The following is a 19737-nucleotide window of genomic DNA, read 5'->3' on the forward strand; positions in this document are numbered from 1 at the left end:
TGGGGGCTGTTCTCTATGATGGGGCTGTTCTCTATGATATGGGTGGTGTTCTCTATGATGGGGGCTGTTCTCTATGATGGGGGCTGTTATCTATGATATGGGTGGTGTTCTCTATGGTGGGGGCTGTTATCTATGATATGGGTGGTGTTCTCTATGATGGGGGCTGTTATCTATGATGGGGGCTGTTATCTATGATATGGGTGGTGTTCTCTATGATGGGGGCTGTTATCTATGATATGGGTGCTGTTCTCTATGATATGGGTGGTGTTCTCTATGATGGGGGCTGTTCTCTATGATATGGGTGGTGTTCTCTATGATGGGGGCTGTTCTCTATGATATGGGTGGTGTTCTCTATGATGGGGGCTGTTCTCTATGATATGGGTGGTGTTCTCTATGATGGGGGCTGTTCTCTATGATATGGGTGGTGTTCTCTATGATGGGGGCTGTAATCTATGGTATGGGTGGTGTTCCCTCTGATGGGGGCTGTTCCCTCTGATGGGGGCTGTTATCTATGATATGGGTGGTGTTCTCTCTGATGGGGGCTGTTATCTATGATATGGGTGGTGTTCTCTATGATATGGGTGGTGTTCTCTCTGATGGGGGCTGTTATCTATGATATGGGTGGTGTTCTCTATGATGGGGGCTGTTCTCTATGATGGGGGCTGTTATCTATGATATGGGTGGTGTTCTCTATGATGGGGGCTCCTCGCTGTTAGTCTGTGACTAATGAGCACGCTCTATATGTATCACTTTATGTCTCGTATTGTAGTGAAGTTATTTTTCTGCAGTTCGCGCAGTAAATGAGGGTAAATTCCGGTCCATTTCCTTTCATGACAAGGAATCTCATTGACATTCAGACGGAGCGTTTGTGGATAAATGTAATTACTTCGGGACTAAATTGGAACAAATACGACTTGTGTTCCTTCTCAATATCTGCGCTTCTCATTCTAAATTAAAGGCACGGAAAATGTCCGGAATGCAGAATCACTTCTCTATCAGGGCAGGAGCGCCGCGCCATATAATGGGGGGGGGGCGCTGATACATATTCTTATTACAGCTTCATTCCTCTAATCTGGCATTTAGTACAGATTATCCAATAATCCAGATATTAGCAGCACAGTATACAGAGAGCAGATCGAGGAGGCCGAGCGGTGAGACTCGCGTTATAAAGCAGCGCCGCAGCGGCGTTCACATACATTTTGATTTCTGAGTATTCTGGGGCATTCTCTGGTCTTCTGATAATCCAGAATATCTCATCACCTGTCCGGTCCTGTTAATGTCAGATTACAAGACTTTTCCTGCACGGCGTGTAATGGCCCTTTAATAGTAATATGTTGGATATTGGTATCTTCCACTATATGACCCTTGTGTGTGTTTTTATCGCAGATCCCGTCTTGCACATTTCCTAACCGACTGTCAGCCGGACCTGCGATCAGTGAGCGGATGCCTGAAGGAGAACTACGCTGAATGCCTGCTGGCCTACTCCGGCCTGATCGGTAGGAGCGTTATGTGTGATGATATAGCAGATATGTGATTACAGATTGATGTGGACCTTGTGTCTGAGGCTCCGGGCCCGCATGTAATAATGCAGTGACCATGTGTTCACGACTGTGACGGCATTCACCGCCGCCGCAGGACCTTCAAGGTTCATTGAACGTCATCTTGCAGTGGATGATGCAGCCGTACATATAAAATAACACAATTTTGTAATAGTTTTGCGTATACAGCTCCTATGCAGTCTATGCATCTCCATGGTAACAGACTACAATCACAGCCTGTGTAGTCTGATCCTGCAGTGTTACTTGCGTGTATCCGTCCTCTAATACTGCCCAACCTACCAATTGTCCATGACCACAAAGAAGGAGACAGATAGAAGAAAGTATGAGGGGCCGTTCATGGCAGCGTTTATGTCCCAGTATTAACGGATCCGTTGGAGTTAACTGAGCGGAATACACGAACAGAAGTGGAGCGGCTGGTGAAGGTTCAGATTTTGCTGACCGATCTGTTCAGTGATTCCATAAAAAAAAACATTTCTTGTCCATTTCTTCCATTCAACATCCTATAATCTTCCAATTCTATCCGATTTTAGCGGATCTGTCACACGGCGCCCCTCTGAGCACGCTCTGTGTAACTTCACAGAAGCAAATGGAAGTCACTTCTCTTTCTCATTGACTACAATGTAAGAAGAAAAACTTTGTATCCATCGGGATCCATCATTTTAGCCGGACCTATTGAAAGCAACGGGGGAAGATGGAAGGCTGGCCTCAGGTGTGAACGGCCCTTAGAGTGCAGAATGACGCTGCAGTAGTTCTGTTACCGTATAGATGCACAGTCTGCAGACAGAGGGCGCTACCAGAATTACTAGTCAGCTAATTACCCCCCATCCTCCTTACTGCGGGGATACTGAGCTGGTGCAGTAAAGGCACTAACACTCCATTCACTTCCAATGGGATGGGACTCCGGAGATATCTGAGCAGCAGCTGGTTGGGTATTTCCGTCAGCCCCATTGAAATAAATGGAGGGCTGACCACATGTGCTCGGCCAGCACTCACTTCATACTGACCACTGCGGGGGGACTGCGACCGGCAGAACGGGACATGGGAGCCCCGTCCGGGAGACCTTCGGGGGTCTCAGTGCTCAGACCCCCACCGATCAACAAGTTATCCACTATCCTGTGGATAGAGGATATCTTGTAATCGAAGTACAACTTCTTTAAGATCTACTGCAAAGCTGCTTCCTTCTAGATTTACTGGTTGTAAAGGTGGACATAGCCTTTAACTCCTTAAAGGGGTCGTGCCAAGATGCCCAACACCTTTGGAAATGCAGGACTAGTGGCAATGAGTTGATCGTCCCAAGTCCCGCTCTCCGACATGTAGTATTACAGAAGAACCAGCAAGACAGAAGATGAAGAGAAGGGGGTCCTGATCAGAGACCCCACTATGACATTCCTGTGCCTTAATAGGGCATGTAAACAGGGGATGCCATCTTGGCACAATACCTTTAAGGAGCGCTCGCCGTATATTTGCAGCAGATGGTCCAGCTCGGGTTTAGGCTGGGTGCCTGGCCGACCCAGGAGAGGATGCAGAAGCAGTACTCGTGGCTTCGGTCTTCTCTGTCTTTACATACACAGCACTCGGTTGCGGCCTCTGGTGGTCCCGGGATCGGGACATATAACTGGGGCCGCTGCATTCGCTTAATCTGTTGTATCTGTGGTTTCAGGCACAGGGATCACCCCAAATTACATTGAGTCCACCAGCCTCAGCGTCTCCCCCTGGTGCGACTGCAGCAACAGCGGAAACTACATCGACGACTGCTTGAAATTCTTAAACTTCTTCAAGGATAACGTCTGCCTGCGTAAGTATCAGCGCGGCGCTGCCTGCGGACGTCACCGCGCCACTAATTAATGGCTAATAATACCCAGCGCCCCGGAGCTCGTCTGCGGCGCTCGTTACTCCACCGCTCCTTTACATTTAAGAGTCATTTTACCTAATGGAAATCAATTCAGCCTCACCGAGGAAAACTATCGCTCTAAAACGCTCCGCTAAATCCGCCGCGGCTTCGGGGACGATAAACGCTGCACTTTAGTCCCATAATGATTTATATAATGGGCTCATAGACACGGATAATAAGGGGAGAGATCCCTCCGCGTCTCGGAACAGTGCCGCCAGCAAGGTCGTTGTTACAAGGCCCAATCTGAACCATGTGACTCGCGCCAATCACAGAGATTAGCGCTCGTTTCACATAGGCCGGTTCAGAAAGTTGGGGCGCGAACCGATGGCTCGTCCTCCGTGCTGTTTCATCGCCCTCGGTGGCACATCCCCGGTTTAAGGCTCTTTTCTATGCGCCAATGTCTTCGGATAGAGTGAATGTGCGCACAGTCATCTGACCAAAGAGCGAACACTCGTTTGTACTCGTTTTACCGACCTCGGAAAGATGGAAGGCCGAGTCAACCTTGCGCCAGCTACCTGAACCAAGCGGGGATTAAACTCGCAACCTTCTGGTCATGAGTGAGAGCTTAGGACTGTATACTGCTGCCTTGGCACTCTGCGCCATGATCATCAGACCGCTCTTTAGACGCAGAGACCTTCCTCAGTAAATTGACAGTTTAGCAATATTAGGGCAGCACCAGTCTAGTCATGTCACAGGCTGCCAGTCCTAGTCTGATTGACCAACTGCTGAGACCCACCCATCACAATGCCCTTCAACAATGCCAACCACAGTGACGCCAACGCTCACTTCATAGTACCAGTCACCTTGGTGTACCTGATGGGGTCTTTTGAGCCCTGGCACTAGGAATACCAGACAGCCTGTTGTGCCCCCTCCCATGTCCAAATCGAGCTGGTCCAGCGTTCCCGTGTGCCAGTATCTGCCCTGCACAGTTACTGGCATCTAGGAAACAAATGTTTCTTGCCTGATCATTGGGCCGCTCTTTAGATGCAGAGACCTTCCATACATAGTAAATTGGACGGTTTGGCAAAGTTGGGGCAGCTCCAGTCACATGTCATGTTGCTGCCAGTCCTGGCCTGAGATTGCCCCTTTGCCCAGTTGTAAAATAAGCTCTGCTTTACATAAGACCCCTGTCTATTTCACCAGCTTACAGCTACCTATGACATTGCCCTCCAACAATGCCAACCACAGCAACACCGATGCCTATTCCACAGTACCAGTCATCGCACGTCCACCTACCTAATGGGATGTTTTGAGCTTTGGCACTATAAGTGCTAGGCAGCCTGCATCAACCCTCCCATACCCAACTCCAGCGTCTGCCCAGCGTTCCCAGGTGCCATTATCTGCCCTGCACTGACACTGGCACCTGGGAATCTAATGTTCCTAGTAACATTCTAGGCCGATCTTCGGACCACTCCATAGACTTCAAGACCACCCCATACATGGTAAGTTGGACAGTTGGGCGATATTGGGGCAGCACCAGTCACGTTTTGTCTCCGCCAGTCCTAGGCTGGCTGACCAACTGCTGAGATTGCACAGCTGCAGAATCTGCTCAGGTTTATGTGGGCCCATAACTGTTTCACCCTCTTAATCTCACCCATCATCACAGTGCCCTTCAACAATGCCAACCACTGTGGCACCAACGCTCACTCCAGAATACCAGTCACCACACAGTCTACCTACCTGATAGAATCTTTTCAGCCCTGGTACTATGCCTGCCAGTCAGCCTGCAGCACGTCCTCCAATGCCCAACTCTGGCCAGTCCAGCATCTGCCCGGCGCTTTAGGTGGCACTACCTGCCCTGCCCAGTTTTATATTGACCTCTTTGGCACTTGCACCACATTGCTGTGTCCAGAACCCCTCCGTGATTTGTACTTGCCCTCTAATTGCGTCACGCTGCTGATATCAAACCGTGTTTTCATATTATGCAGAACAAAGAGCGAGATTCATGCATCTCCCCTACAGCCTGTGCCCGCACGCCGCTCGCCTCCCACCCCCAAATTAACCCCTCCCATCTTTTCTATACAATCCCAATTACTCTGAGCGACGCTCCGATTCCTCCTGGGTAGGAGAAAAGTGAATGACAGAAATGAAGGGGGGGAAATAAAACGGCGGTATTAATTGCTGCGCAGAATACTCCAAATATCGGATTCATCCCGCCGCCATTATTCACTTATTATGCATCAAATCGCCAAATGCACTGGAAAGCAGAAAATAATATCCGCAGCCCTTTGTTTCCGCGTCCCGAGCGCCACAGCCGGCAATTGTATGTTCCGGGCTGATTTGTTTGGATTACAGCACACAGATCCATTAGTGCCGGCCCAAAGCGCGGGAACAAATTAGCTGCGGCTTAGATGGTTTTATGAGAAGAAAACTCAATTGTTTGGGAAAGTGCCGGAGCCCCGCGAATAAGTCCAGACGTAATTATCATAAACGAGCTGCTCGCAGGATTGTACGTGCAGCGGGCGGCGACAGAATCAACAGATTTAATACAGACCCAAGATGGCAGTCATGAAGGTGGCACTACCTTGGCAGTCATGAGGTGGTCCTGGGTAATGCGGCACTACCTTGGCAGTCATGAGGGTGATCCTGGGTAATGCGGCACTACCTTGGCAGTCATGAGGGGGTGGTCCTGGGTAATACGGCACTACCTCGGCAGTCATCAGGGGGGTACCGAGGGTGGTCCCAGGTAACGTGTCACTACCTTGGCAGTCATGAGGGTAGTCCTGGGTAATGCGGCACTACCTTGGCAGTCATGAGGTGGTCCTGGGTAACATGGCACTACCATGGCAGTTATGAGGTGGTCCTGGGTAACATGGCACTACCATGGCAGTTATGAGGTGGTCCTGGGTAATGCGGCACTACCTTGGCAGTCATGAAGGGGTGGTCCTGGGTAATACGGCACTACCTCGGCAGTCATCAGGGGGGTACCGAGGGTGGTCCCAGGTAACGTGTCACTACCTTGGCAGTCATGAGGGTAGTCCTGGGTAATGCGGCACTACCTTGGCAGTCATCAGGGGGGTACCGAAGGTGGTCCTGGGTAATGTGGTACTACCTTGGCAGTCATGAGGTGGTCCCAGGTAACGTGGCACTACCTTGGCTGTCATGAGGTGGTCCTGGGTAATGCGGCACTATCTTGGCAGTCATCAGGGGGGTACCAAGGGTGGTCCCAGGTAACGTGGCACTACCTTGGTAGTCAAGAATGGTCTCTGATAACGTGGTACTATAATGGCAGTAATAAAGGGTACGGAGGGTGTTACTGGGTAACATGGTGCTATCATGGTAGTTGAAGAGTACCGCGGGTGATTGTGGGTAACATGATGCTGTCATAGCAGTCTTGAAAGGTACCAAGGGTTGTCCTGGGTTATGAGGCACTGTAGGGTACCACGGGGGGTCTTGGGTAATTAGGTAATACTAATCTTTATTTGTATAGCGCCAACCTATTCCGCAAGCAATACGAAATTTAGAGAAATGACAAGCGTTACATGTGGTATTCCAATATTTGGAAACCCGAAGGGCTGGGGGTCATACAGAAGGTACAGGGGCAGGCGATGGAGCAAGGGGGGGGCAGCAATAACACGCTAACATGTGATATACAGTTTTTAAGACACAAACGGGGTGGGGGTAGTACAGGAGGTGCGGGGCAGAAAGGGTACGGGATGGGCAAAAGTGGAAAGCCATAGGAGGGGCAGGGGGCATGCTGTGGGAGGACTACTAGATCAGGAGGTTTGGTATGCTTCTACGAAGCGTCTTTAAGACATGTCTGCAGTCTTGTGCGTCCGGGATTGTCCAGATGTTTTGGGGTAGAGCGTTCCAGAGGATGAGTACAGCTCTAGAGAAGTCCTGGGGGCGAGCGTGTGAGGGGCGTTTAATCTCAATGTGTTGGCCTTTCGGAGCGCACAGGCTGGGTGATATACGGACAGGAGGGAGGCGATGTACGGTGACGCCGCGCCATGGAGGGCTTTGTGGGCGAGGGTGATGTTAAATTAAGTTCTGTAGTGGATGGGCAGCCAGTGCAGCGACTGGCATAGGCATCCGAGAAACTGCTGGATAGGAAGCTGAGCCTAGAAGCTGTGTTTAGTATGGATTGGTGAGGGGAGAGTCTGGCGCGGGGAAGGCCGACGAATAGCGAGTTGCAGTAGTTGAGTCGGGAGTGGATGAGGGTGACAACGATTGTCGTAGCGTGTCCGTGGTGAGGTACTACCATAGCAGTCATGAAGGGTACCAAGAGTGGTCCTGGGCAATGAGGTGCTAATCGGGTACTTAGGGTGGTCCTGGATGATGTGGCACTATCATAGCAGTTGTGAAGGCTGCTGAATGGTAACTCTGCAGTACTCTATGAGGGTTAGGGCCCGGTCTCAGGGGCCCATTCACCTGCAGGGTTCCTGTAGTATGAGTATCCCTGACTGAAGAGATCTGATCAGCACCCCCCTGTTAATGCCATGACTGAGGCCCCTGCCATGGTAATTTGGCCATCACAGCGTTAATCAGACGGGCGCCGAGTGGATTCTATGGGAAAGTTATAGATACTCTGGAACTACAAATCCCTGGAGTCCCCGATGAGCCGCGGGCCCCACTGTCTACCCTCGCTCTGCTGCTGAGACTTGTAGTTCCTGCAGTCAGATTAGTGACAGAACTATCTTTGTTCTTTCTGTCTCCAGGAAACGCCATCCAGGCTTTTGGGAATGGGACAGACGTGAAGCTGCAGCCGGACCCGGCCGTCCACGCAACCACCTCCTCCGTACTCTCCAAATCCAAAGCCAAGGACTCCGTCTTCTCCGACAACATTCACTTCACCAATGAGATCCCGACACACAATGGGCTGCCAGCGTGTGCCAACCTCATACAGGTGAGCGGGGGCGCTACAGGCACTACTACGTGTATCTGCACATCCCGTGGAGCCTGGGGAGGTCTATTCTGCCTCGTGCCTCAGTGAATTCCTCAGCCAGTGTCCCAAAGGTTCATGGAGGTGGATAATACATGTGACTGTAAATTGATAATTACCCACAATGCTCCTTGGTGCCGTTTTTATTTCTTTAATCTCAATTGTCCCAGTATGTTCTGTACCCCGTCATCTTGGCATTCTGAACCCCCCATGTATGTGGGTGGAAGGAGGTCCTCTAATACTGTGTTTATAAGGGGTGTTATATGTGAGCATATGATGGGGGTGAGCTCCGACCTGGTGTTAGGCAGAGACCTTTATATAATACATGATATCAGTCGCTCCTCTTATAACACTCCAGTACTGATATAACCTGCAGAGACATCATCAGGCCAATTTAGACACAGCGATGATCACTCAAAATGAACTCAAAAGCCATCTTTTGTGCAATAGTCGTTGCGTGTAAATGTGCCCATCTTTCAGTTTTGTGGAGAACGATGTTTTTCAGTTCTGCTTGAAAATCATCATTCGGCAGAAAGGCTGAGAAGCAGGACCGCACACGCTGTGATCTGCCCAGGGAAAGCTGATTACAGGCTGTGTATGCTGTCCATGGTGCTGAATTCTCCACGGGGTGCTAGGGATTACATTAGTTTCTTTTAGCAGCCTGTGGCTGAACAATGGAGCTAATTACAAAGCTGAGACCTCCTGCTGAGTTCTGCAACAGCTCTCAGAAGCTCATTTGCATGCAAATGAAGCTGATAAAGTACTAATAGCAATTAGTGCCCATTAGTACTTTATGCAAACCGATCACTGATCTTTCAATCTTTTGAAATATTATCTGTGTGTGTAAATGGGCCTCTATATGTGACTGATATCAGCCGCTTCACTTATAACGGTCCAGCACTGACATAACCTCCAGAGACATCATATATGTGACTGATATAAGCCGCTTCTCTTATAACGCTTCAGCACTGATATAACCTACAAAGACATCATATATGTGACTGATATCAGCTGCTGCTCTTATAATACTCCAGCATTGATATAACTTCCAGAGATATTTACATCATATGTGAAATTAGCGGCTCTTTTTATAACACTACAGTACTGATAGAACCTCCAGAGACATCATATATATGATAGCAGCCACTCCTCTTATAACGCTGCAGTACTGATATATCCTCTAGAGACATCACATATGTGACTGTTATCAGCGGCTCTTCATATAACACTCCTCTACTTATATAAACTCCAGAGTCATCATATATGTGACTAATATCAGCCTTTCCGCTTATAATACTCCAGTACTGATATAACCTCCAGAAACATCATATATGTGAGTGATATCAGCCGCTCCTCTCATAAAGCTTCAGCACTGATATTGATATTTACATCATATGTGAAATCAGCCTCTCCTCTTATAACACTCCAGGTCTGATATAACCTCCAGAGAAATCATATATGTGACTAATATCAGTCTTTTCTCTTATAACGCTCCAGTACTGATATAACCTCCAGAGACGACATATATGTGACTAATATCAGCCGTTTCTCTTATAACGCTCCAGTACTGATATAACCTCCAGAGACATTATATATATGACTGATATCAGCTGCTTCCTTTATAACGCTCAAGCCCTGATATAACCTCCAGAGACATCATATATGTGACTGTTATCAGCGGCTCTTCTTATAACACTCCGGTACTGATATAACCTCCAGAGACATCATATATGTAACTAATATCAGCTGCCCTTCCTATAACACTCCAGTACTGATATAACCTCCAGAGACATCATATATGTGACTAATATCAGCCGCTACTGTTATAATTCTCCAGTACGGATATAACCCCCAGAGACATCATATATGTGACTGATCTCAGCCGCTCCTCTTATAACACTCCGGCACTGATATAACCCCCAGAGACCTCATATATGTAACTAATATCAGCCGCTACTCTTATAACACTCCAGCACTGATATAACCTCCAGAGACGACATATATGTGACTGTTATCAGTGGCTCTTCTTCTAACGCTCCACTACTGATATAACCTCCAGAGACATGATATATGTAACTAATATCAGCTGCCCCTCTTATAAGACTCCAGTACTGATATAACCTCCAGAAACATCATATATGTGACTGATATCAACCGCTCCTCTCATAAAGCTCCAGCACTGATATTGATATTTACATCATATGTGATATCAGCCGTTCCCTTTTATAACACTCCAGGACTGATATAACCCCCAGAGACATCATATATGTGACTGTTATCAGCGGCTCTTCTTATAACACTCCGGTACTGATATAACCTCCAGAGACATCATGCATGTGACTGATATCGGCCGCTTCTTTTATAACGCTCCAGCACTGATATTGATATTTACATCATATGTGACATCAGCCGCTCCTCTTATAACGCTCCAGCACTGATATAACCTCCAGAGACGACACATATGTGACGGTTATCAGCGGCTATTCTTATAACACTCCGGTACTGATATAACCTCCAGAGACATCATGCATGTGACTGATATCAGCCGCTCCTCTTATAACGCTCCAGCACTGATATAACCTCCAGAGACATCATGCATGTGACTGATATCAGCCGCTCCTCTTATAACGCTCCAGCACTGATATAACCTCCAGAGACGACACATATGTGACTGTTATCAGCGGCTCTTCTTATAACACTCCGGTACTGATATAACCTCCAGAGACATCATGCATGTGACTGATATCAGGCGCTTTTTTTTTTTTAACGCTCCAGCACGGATATTGATATTTACATCATATGTGACCTCAGCCGCTCCTCTTATAACGCTCCAGCACGGATATTGATATTTACATCATATGTGACCTCAGCCGCTCCTCTTATAGCTTATATAACTGATATAAGCTGTGGGTGGTTACCGTCCCTTTCAGCAGATGATGTTGAGGACTGTGCGCTTTATGTCTATCTTCCTCGGACGATCTGCAATTATTGTAAGATTGGTTGGAAGAAGAAAGCGAGGTGTCGTCTGCCATCAGTGTATCAGCCGGTCACTATAATGAGCCTGGAGGAGCCGAGTGCAGCTAATTAATAGCGCTGATGATGATGATGACGCTGCGTTCGCCGTGTCTGACGATCTCATTAATTTCAACTAAAATCCCGTAACTAAGTAAAGCTTTGTGCATCTCCTAAGGAACGGGTCATAAAAAATGCGATTTATTCGCTGTGAGCAACTGGCGCCGTTGTGTTTCTGCCGCTAATCAAAGCCCTCAAACACCTCAATTAGTGAAGGTTTTTACATTTTTTTGTTTTTTAATCTAAGTTTTTTTTTTTTTTTTTCCCAGGCTCAGAAACTAAAATCAAACAACTCTGTCGACTCTCAGCTGTGCCTGGCGGAGGTAAGAGCAGCGCACGCCGCGAGTCCTTAAGTGTCTCCTATAATTATAAGTCAAGATCTTCATTCATGAGGAGTCGTCAGCATTAGATTGTCTGCTCTAATGGCACAACAAAGCCAGCGCAGATGTAGCAGAGCCGAGCCCGTCGTGTTCTCTCTGGTGTCACATGCTTCTTCTCTGCTGTCCTGAGATCTATGTTTTGGGGTATCTGCACAAAGGGACGGAACGTTCCGCTGACCAAATCTGCACCACAATGCCCAGGTCTGCCCGCCCTCACACGCAGGGTCTGCTCTTGTGCAGCGTTCACACTACAGGCCGTGTGGAGGGGATTAAAAAAAACAGCAAAAAACCCTTTCATGTTGTGCGGAGATTTTCCGTGATAAATCCACAGCATTTTCCAAAACCGCTGCAGATCCTGATTGGCAGAATGTCTATTAATGCTGCGGCATACAAGCCCTGAGATACAACTCGGGGGTCCGCGAGGGAAACGGGGGTCCGCGAGGGAAAACACAGCCAAATCGGCACCATTTAGCTACAGCTTTGGCCACCGCAGAGGTGATGGGGCAGAATGGCGCAATGCGTGACGGCGGCCTTAATGCGGACTCTGATGCAGAGTTGCCATTTTCAATTCCATATAACATAGTATGTTAGGCTGAATGCCGACAATGTCCATCCAGTTCAGCCTGTTTCACCCCCTTGTTGATCCAGAGGAAGGCAAAAACCCCAACGAGGCAGAAGCCAATTAGCCCATTTGGGGACAATTCCTTCCCGACTCCCTATTGGCCGTCAGATGTGCAGATTGTAGTGCGGACTTTTCTTGCAGAGCGGAGTATTCTGCTAATTGCTGCATCCTCCGTGCCGCGCCGCGGGCGTATCTTCACCAGCATATTCTGGAGCGTATCCCACCCCAACATACACTCCCAGCACCCGCCCCACTGATTTCTGATTGGAGTCCCGGTTCCTGTCTTAACGCTGTTTTTTTCTCAGACCTATTTAAAATCAGAACAGAAGCGATGTGTCCCGTTTTTTTCCTTTTTTGTCTGTTTTTACCATAGAAATCAATGGGACATCAAAATATACGTCAAATGCAAAAACTGCGGCTGAATCCGGGAGGCTTTGTGGGGTTTATTTAGGTGGTTTTTCATGTATTTTTTGCTCAGTCCAATCCGCTGTGTGAACATAATCCTAAATGTATGTCCCCCACCAGAAGCCGAGACCCCTGAGCCGGTCCTGCTCACCCGGCTGGTTACAAATGTGCCGTGAGACTGCACTGATACATTGTAGCAAGCTATCAGGAGGGGAGAGATTTGTACTGCTACTGTGTTCACCGCACAGAGTCTATTGTGATACATTGTAACAAACCCCCAGCTGTGAGTAAGACTAGTTCTATACAGGATTTCAGCATCTGGATTTAAACAGGAGTTTATCCATTCACTGACAGCATTCAGTTATCTTAATAATGGCAGATCTTGTCATTATACAAGGGCTAGGCTTTATAATAAGACTGAACTGGCCCTTTAAAGGCCACCAGTCAGCCGCACACAGCGATGGGACAGGGAAGCTTCAGCTCTTCTGCAGAGTCCCCTCAGATATCGATGAACCTCTGACTGCAGCCCATCAGACGGCGCCAGCTGCTTCAGTTGTGTCAGAAATGGAGGCAAACTTGGTTCCCTTCAGGGGTTTCTACAAATTAGACAACAGATCATAGTCCAAGGGGGCCGGATCATGCAAATGAGGAGGATGGTCCAGCATCTCCAGGCCCCTGGGTGATGGCGGCTGTGCAAGAATACACCACCATGATGGTACAGGGTGACGTGAAATACACCGCCATGATGGTACAGGGTGACTTGAAATACACCGCCATGATGGTACAGGGTGACGTGAAATACACCGCCATGATGGTACAGGATGATGTGAAATACACCGCCATGATGGTGCGGGGTGACGTGAAATACACCGCCATGTTGGTACAGGGTGACGTGAAATACACCGCCATGATGGTGCGGGGTGACGTGAAATACACCGCCATGATGGTGCGGGGTGACGTGAAATACACCGCCATGATGGTGCGGGGTGACGTGAAATACACCGCCATGATGGTGCAGGGTGACGTGAAATACACCGCCATGATGGTGCAGGGTGACGTGAAATACACCGCCATGATGGTGCGGGGTGACGTGAAATACACCGCCATGATGGTGCGGGGTGACGTGAAATACACCGCCATGATGGTGCAGGGTGACGTGAAATACACCGCCATGATGGTGCAGGGTGACGTGAAATACACCGCCATGATGGTGCAGGGTGACGTGAAATACACCGCCATGATGGTGCAGGGTGACGTGAAATACACCGCCATGATGGTGCAGGGTGACGTGAAATACACCGCCATGATGGTGCAGGGTGACGTGAAATACACCGCCATGATGGTGCAGGGTGACGTGAAATACACCGCCATGATGGTGCAGGGTGACGTGAAATACACCGCCATGATGGTGCAGGGTGACATGAAATACACCGCCATGATGGTGCAGGGTGACGTGAAATACACTGCCATGTTAGTGAAGGGTGACGTGAACTACACCGCCATCATGGTACAGGGTGACGTGAAATACACCGCCATGATGGTGCGGGGTGACGTGAAATACACCGCCATGATGGTGCGGGGTGACGTGAAATACACCGCCATGATGGTGCGGGGTGACGTGAAATACACCGCCATGATGGTGCAGGGTGACGTGAAATACACCGCCATGATGGTGCAGGGTGACGTGAAATACACCGCCATGATGGTGCAGGGTGACGTGAAATACACCGCCATGATGGTGCAGGGTGATGTGAAATACACCGCCATGATAGTACAGGGTGACCCGCTTGGCAGACCCCTTCCTCATGTCCAAGTGATCTCGAATTACAGACCCAACTCTTTTTCTCTGGAAATGTTCAGAGCCTCAGATATCGTCTTAGTAGACGTTCACCGGTCTTCCAGGATCGGGTAATGGTTTCTGGAGCGGTCAGCACTGGTCTGCAAGTATTAGCATGGGCTGAAGCAGATTTTAGAGCCCTATTTCCAAGGGTATGCGTATTTCAGGAACGGTAACCAAATCCGTTTTGTACTTGTGATCTGCTCTTCTTCTGTGTTGTATCACTGTGGGCCGTTTCATGTGCTCAGAAGTCCTAACAGGCTCCCTGCTTATAGTCCCCTCTGACCTGACCCTCCTGTTCTTGTCTCTTGCAGCAATCACTTGGAAAAGACAACATAGTGGAAAGATCATCCAGCGGCCACTTGTCCGGCAGCAACGCGCTTGGCGTCTGGTCCAACCTGTGCACAATGGTATTTCTGCTGAGCACGACGCACTCTCTGCTCCTCGCCTCCGCCCTCCTGACGTTATAGCTGCTCCGCTCCTCAAGGACCTGTTCAAATCTATATAAATCTATATTACATATGAAGAATATTATTCACTTTCCTACTGTCTCCTTCATCTGAATTTGCTGCTCTAGAACAAGAACGAATGAAGCAGAAGAAAACCAAAACGCTTTTTTGTGGTGTCCTCAGGGGAGGGGCTGTGATCTGATAACTCCACCCCCGAGGTTCTGGGCATGTCTTGTGTTCTAAAGAGAGTTTGTACATTTGGTTGTTGATAAAGTTTTTCTTTTTTTTTTCTCCGTTCTGTGGATATTTATAGCATTTCTATCTTGTTTTTTTCTTCATTATTATTTCTTTATGTCGTCGCCGGCAAGGCCAAATGTAAATACCTCGCGGTCCACAGTGTAGGGATCTGGGTGCCGGAGCGACTCCTCTGCACTCAGTACTTGCATTTGGGTACCTTTCCTTCCTCAGTCTGTGTTCTGTCATTTCCATGTGCGCCCAGTATGCCTGCTCATCCTGTAGATTGGCACTGAGACGCAAAGAGGCCGAAATGGGGTTAGATTGGGGAAGGCGCGGATTTGGGGATACATTTAGCAGAGGATTGTAGGAAAGTATTGGCATTGCGCGGTTGGCGCCTGATGGGTAGTAAAGAACTCTCTAATTTTGCTATTTCTGTTAGTTTGAGATTGCCCAGTTGGCGCCAGGTGGGCATTGAAGGACTCTTTACCTTTGCCATTTTGGTTACTTATACAGAGTACCGTATAACGAGGAGGGCAGTTTGTGGGCGGTAATACGACTGTGAGCGTCTCTGGTAGCTCTGCGTCTGGCGCCATATGCCTTGAACATAGATCTGGAGATAATCGCGCCAAGCGTCCAACGGGCCCGAGACTTCAGAGTCAGACCGTTTAATACAAAGATTTTTTTGCCTCCGTGTCTTTAATTGCGGCTCATGAATATTCATGCCTTGGCCACCGTATAACCGGACTCGCTGTGATGGAGGAACGCGCCGAAGGCTTAATTGCTGTTACAGTTAATTGAAAACAACTTGTGTACACATGAAACAGAAACAAGCAGCGTGTTCGCCTTAATGAAGCGCCGGCACCTAATCCTGCGAGGACGAGATTAATCCCGCGCAGGGTAGAAAAGAAGAATGTTGGCACCAGAGACGCTCGGTCTGGCCTGAACATACTGCCGATGGTTAGCGGCATCTGTTCCTGTAACGCCGCTGCCGCTGATTGCGCTCTCCTGGGGGGACAGACTGAAGGATTGGGGGGATTGATCCCTTTCATGTGAGATAAGATGGAGATGAATTTATAAATGCAAGTAGTAAGGAAGAAAGTTTTTGCCCCCCAGCCCCCTGTGCCGCACTCGGAGGAGGGCACATAGCGGCGCAGATCCATGCGGCACCATTGTTTCATGCAGCATATGTCACTCCTCAGAGCTGCGGTTATTTGTCCCCAAACCATTAACGGCCGCAGTTGTCATATCGGACACGAGCCGCGTTGTGGGAACGACTTGAGCAAGATGGCGCACGGGCGCAATTGTTGAATGGCAACTTTGTAAACAGTTGACAGACTGGTTCACTATGATCTGTTACTCCCTCCTCACAATTTGGCGCAGGCGGTGGTGACAGTACGATAATGCGACCAGAGGCGGCGGAGTCTATCACACACACACGTAAGTAACTGAATGAGATGAAAGCTACGTTGTATCGTGCCGACCGCCCGGCCACACCCCGTTATCTAGAGAAGAAGCAGAGCAGACCAAGTCGTTGCGTCAGATAAAAATGGCGCGCACGTTGGGTGCATCGCTTTGTGATTACTGCGCTGGATCAGATCTGTGACTGGCATTACCTCGGACACTTAGGGTCATAAGGAGCATGTGACCTGTTTCTGTAGGGGGAGGGGCTTTCAGCTTGTAACCCCGCCTCCCCCATATGTGTTCTTTAAGGGATCATAGAAAAAAAAACCGTAGATATGTTATGTCCTCCACCCTGTATATTAACCCTTCGTGGGGATCCCGCTGCGCTGCTGGAGAGGTGGAGGTGATTTGGGGCACTCGCTCATCCTCCGAGTCATCACTTATTTTCTTATTAGTGTTTATTATGATTATTATTATGATGATGTTACTTTTAATAAAAGTGAATAAAATTCACCGCTCGGAAGTTTTATTATTTCAAAGACGGAACAAGAACTGCAAGTCGGGGGGAATCGAAGCATCTCATCCGCCGTGCCACAAGTACTACATCCCCATCGTGTTCGGGTGTAAGCCTATCACATGTGATACTTTGCCGGAGACACACATTGAACTTCATCCACATCCTAAACAGATGTATCCAAGCCCGTCATGTGTGATACTGTCTGAGCGAAACATACAATCCCATCCGTATCTAAAGCTATTATTACAATTCTTCCCTCTGTACAAACCATAGGCGGCTGGCACCAAATCAAGGCTTTCTAATGCCATATATAAATACTGCCATACTGTGCCATACAGCCCCCAGATAGAGCTATACAGTGCCTGGATAAATAATGCTTATGTCCAGATAATGCAGTCAGTGTGCATGTAAATAGTGCCATGCAGTACCCTCATAGTGCCATGCGGTACCCTCCTAGTGCCACACGGTACCCTCCTAGTGCCACACGGTACTCTCATACTACCATACAGTGCTTATATAAAATTGACAACATCAACTCCTCAATCTCCATCTAAAACCATGCCACCATAATGTCTCTGATGATCAAGGGCACCCCTGTGGCAACAAAGAGAAAGAAACTACCCAGAAGCCCCACATGCCTCAGGCACATTGGCTACCTGGGTGGTAACACTGGCTGTGAATAGGACAGTCATGGAGCCGGAGGTGATTGCGCTGCACCTATGGTTGTATCAGCCAGTGTCAGATGGCGATACAATGTTTTCTTTGTGCTGTTACTTCCCACAGAACACATTTGTATCACCTAATATTCCGTTCACCAGGAATGTGTCACCTGTATCCTCTCGGTGGCGGACAAACATCTGCACATTGTTCTCGCTAAACAGCAGCCAGACAAATATAGACGACTAATTACTATTCATATCACTGTTATAATTAGAGGCAGATAATAATTCAGCACCAAAATAATTGCACTGAAACGTAATTAAAAAAAATCTGCAAATTAGTGTTTGTTGAAAACAGAAGTGAGCAGAGGATTCACTGTTGAACCTGTGGCTCTTCTGATTCCTTCTCATTGGTCCACAGCATGGGAAAAAGAAGAAAAAGCTGCGGAATTATACATTATATTCTATGTAGTGTCTGCTGGTATAATGAGCCAAGAACTCCATAATCAGCAGATGGGGATTTATATCACAGACAACAGGGGCCCGACTGCAAAAAAAAAAAAAAAAAAAGAAAGCTGAGAGGAGACTTAATAGTGGTCTACAAATATCTGAAGGGCTGTCACAGTGCAGAGGGATCAGCCCTATTCTCATCTGTACAAGGAAAGACTAGAAGCAATGGGATGAAACTGAAAGGGAGGAGACACAGATTAGAGATTGACATTCAGAGGATCAATGAGTGGAACAGGTTACCACGGGAGGTGGGGAGTTCTCCTTCAATGCAAGTCTTCAGAGGCTGGACAGACATCTGTCTGGGATGATTTAGTGATCCTGCACTGAGCAGGGGGTCGGACCCAATGACCCTGGAGGTCCCTTCCAACCCTACCAGTCTAGGATTCCATGTACAAGAATATAACTACTATAATACTGCCCCATATGTACCAGAATATAACTCCTATAATGCTGCCCCCTATGTACAAGAATATAACTACTATAATACTGCCCCTATGTACAAGAATATAACTACTATAATACTGCCCCTATGTACAAGAATATAACTACTATAATACTGCCCCCTATGTACAAGAATATAACTACTATAATACTGCCCCCTATGTACAGGAATATAACTACTATAATACTGCCCCCTATGTACAAGAATATAACTACTATAATACTGCCCCCTATGTACAAGAATATAACTACTATAATACTGCTCCCTATGTACAAGAATATAACTACCATAATACTGCCCCCTATGTACAAGAATATAACTACTATAATACTGCCCCCTATGTACAAGAATATAACTGCCATATTACTGCCTTCTATTTACAAGAATATAACTACTATAATACTGCTCCCTATGTACAAGAATATAACTACTATAATACTGCCCCCTATGTACAAGAATATAACTACTATAATACTGCCCCCTATGTACAAGAATATAACTGCCATATTACTGCCTTCTATTTACAAGAATATAACTACTATAATAATGCCCCCTATGTACAAGAATATAACTGCCATATTACTGCCTTCTATTTACAAGAATATAACTACTATAATACTGCTCCCTATGTACAAGAATATAACTACTATAATACTGCCCCCTATGTACCAGAATATAACTACTATAATACTGCTCCTATGTACTAGAATATAACTACTCTAATACTGCCCCCTATGTACATGAATATAACTACTATAATACTGCTCCCTATGTACAAGAATATAACTACTATAATACTGCATCCTATGTACAAGAATATAACTACTATAATACTGCCTGCTATGTACAAGAATATAACTACTATAATACTGCC

The 19737-nt window shown here is 47.5% G+C and overlaps 1 protein-coding gene across 1 annotated transcript in view; it reads left to right on the forward strand.

Moving 5' to 3' along the window:
* The window catches only part of GFRA1 (GDNF family receptor alpha 1), a 143324-nt gene extending 126076 nt beyond the window's left edge, over window positions 1-17248 (forward strand). Inside the window, exons 5-9 of the mRNA XM_066601399.1 lie at window positions 1387-1496; window positions 3220-3354; window positions 8109-8296; window positions 11674-11727; window positions 14963-17248. Of these exons, the coding sequence (XP_066457496.1) occupies window positions 1387-1496; window positions 3220-3354; window positions 8109-8296; window positions 11674-11727; window positions 14963-15118 (643 nt within the window). The 3' untranslated portion in view covers window positions 15119-17248. The remainder of the gene's footprint in view (window positions 1-1386; window positions 1497-3219; window positions 3355-8108; window positions 8297-11673; window positions 11728-14962) is intronic.
* Window positions 17249-19737: the final 2489 nt, after the last annotated feature.

The sequence above is a fragment of the Eleutherodactylus coqui genome, chromosome 4 (assembly GCF_035609145.1).
Source record: "Eleutherodactylus coqui strain aEleCoq1 chromosome 4, aEleCoq1.hap1, whole genome shotgun sequence".
Classification (NCBI taxonomy): domain Eukaryota; kingdom Metazoa; phylum Chordata; class Amphibia; order Anura; family Eleutherodactylidae; genus Eleutherodactylus; species Eleutherodactylus coqui.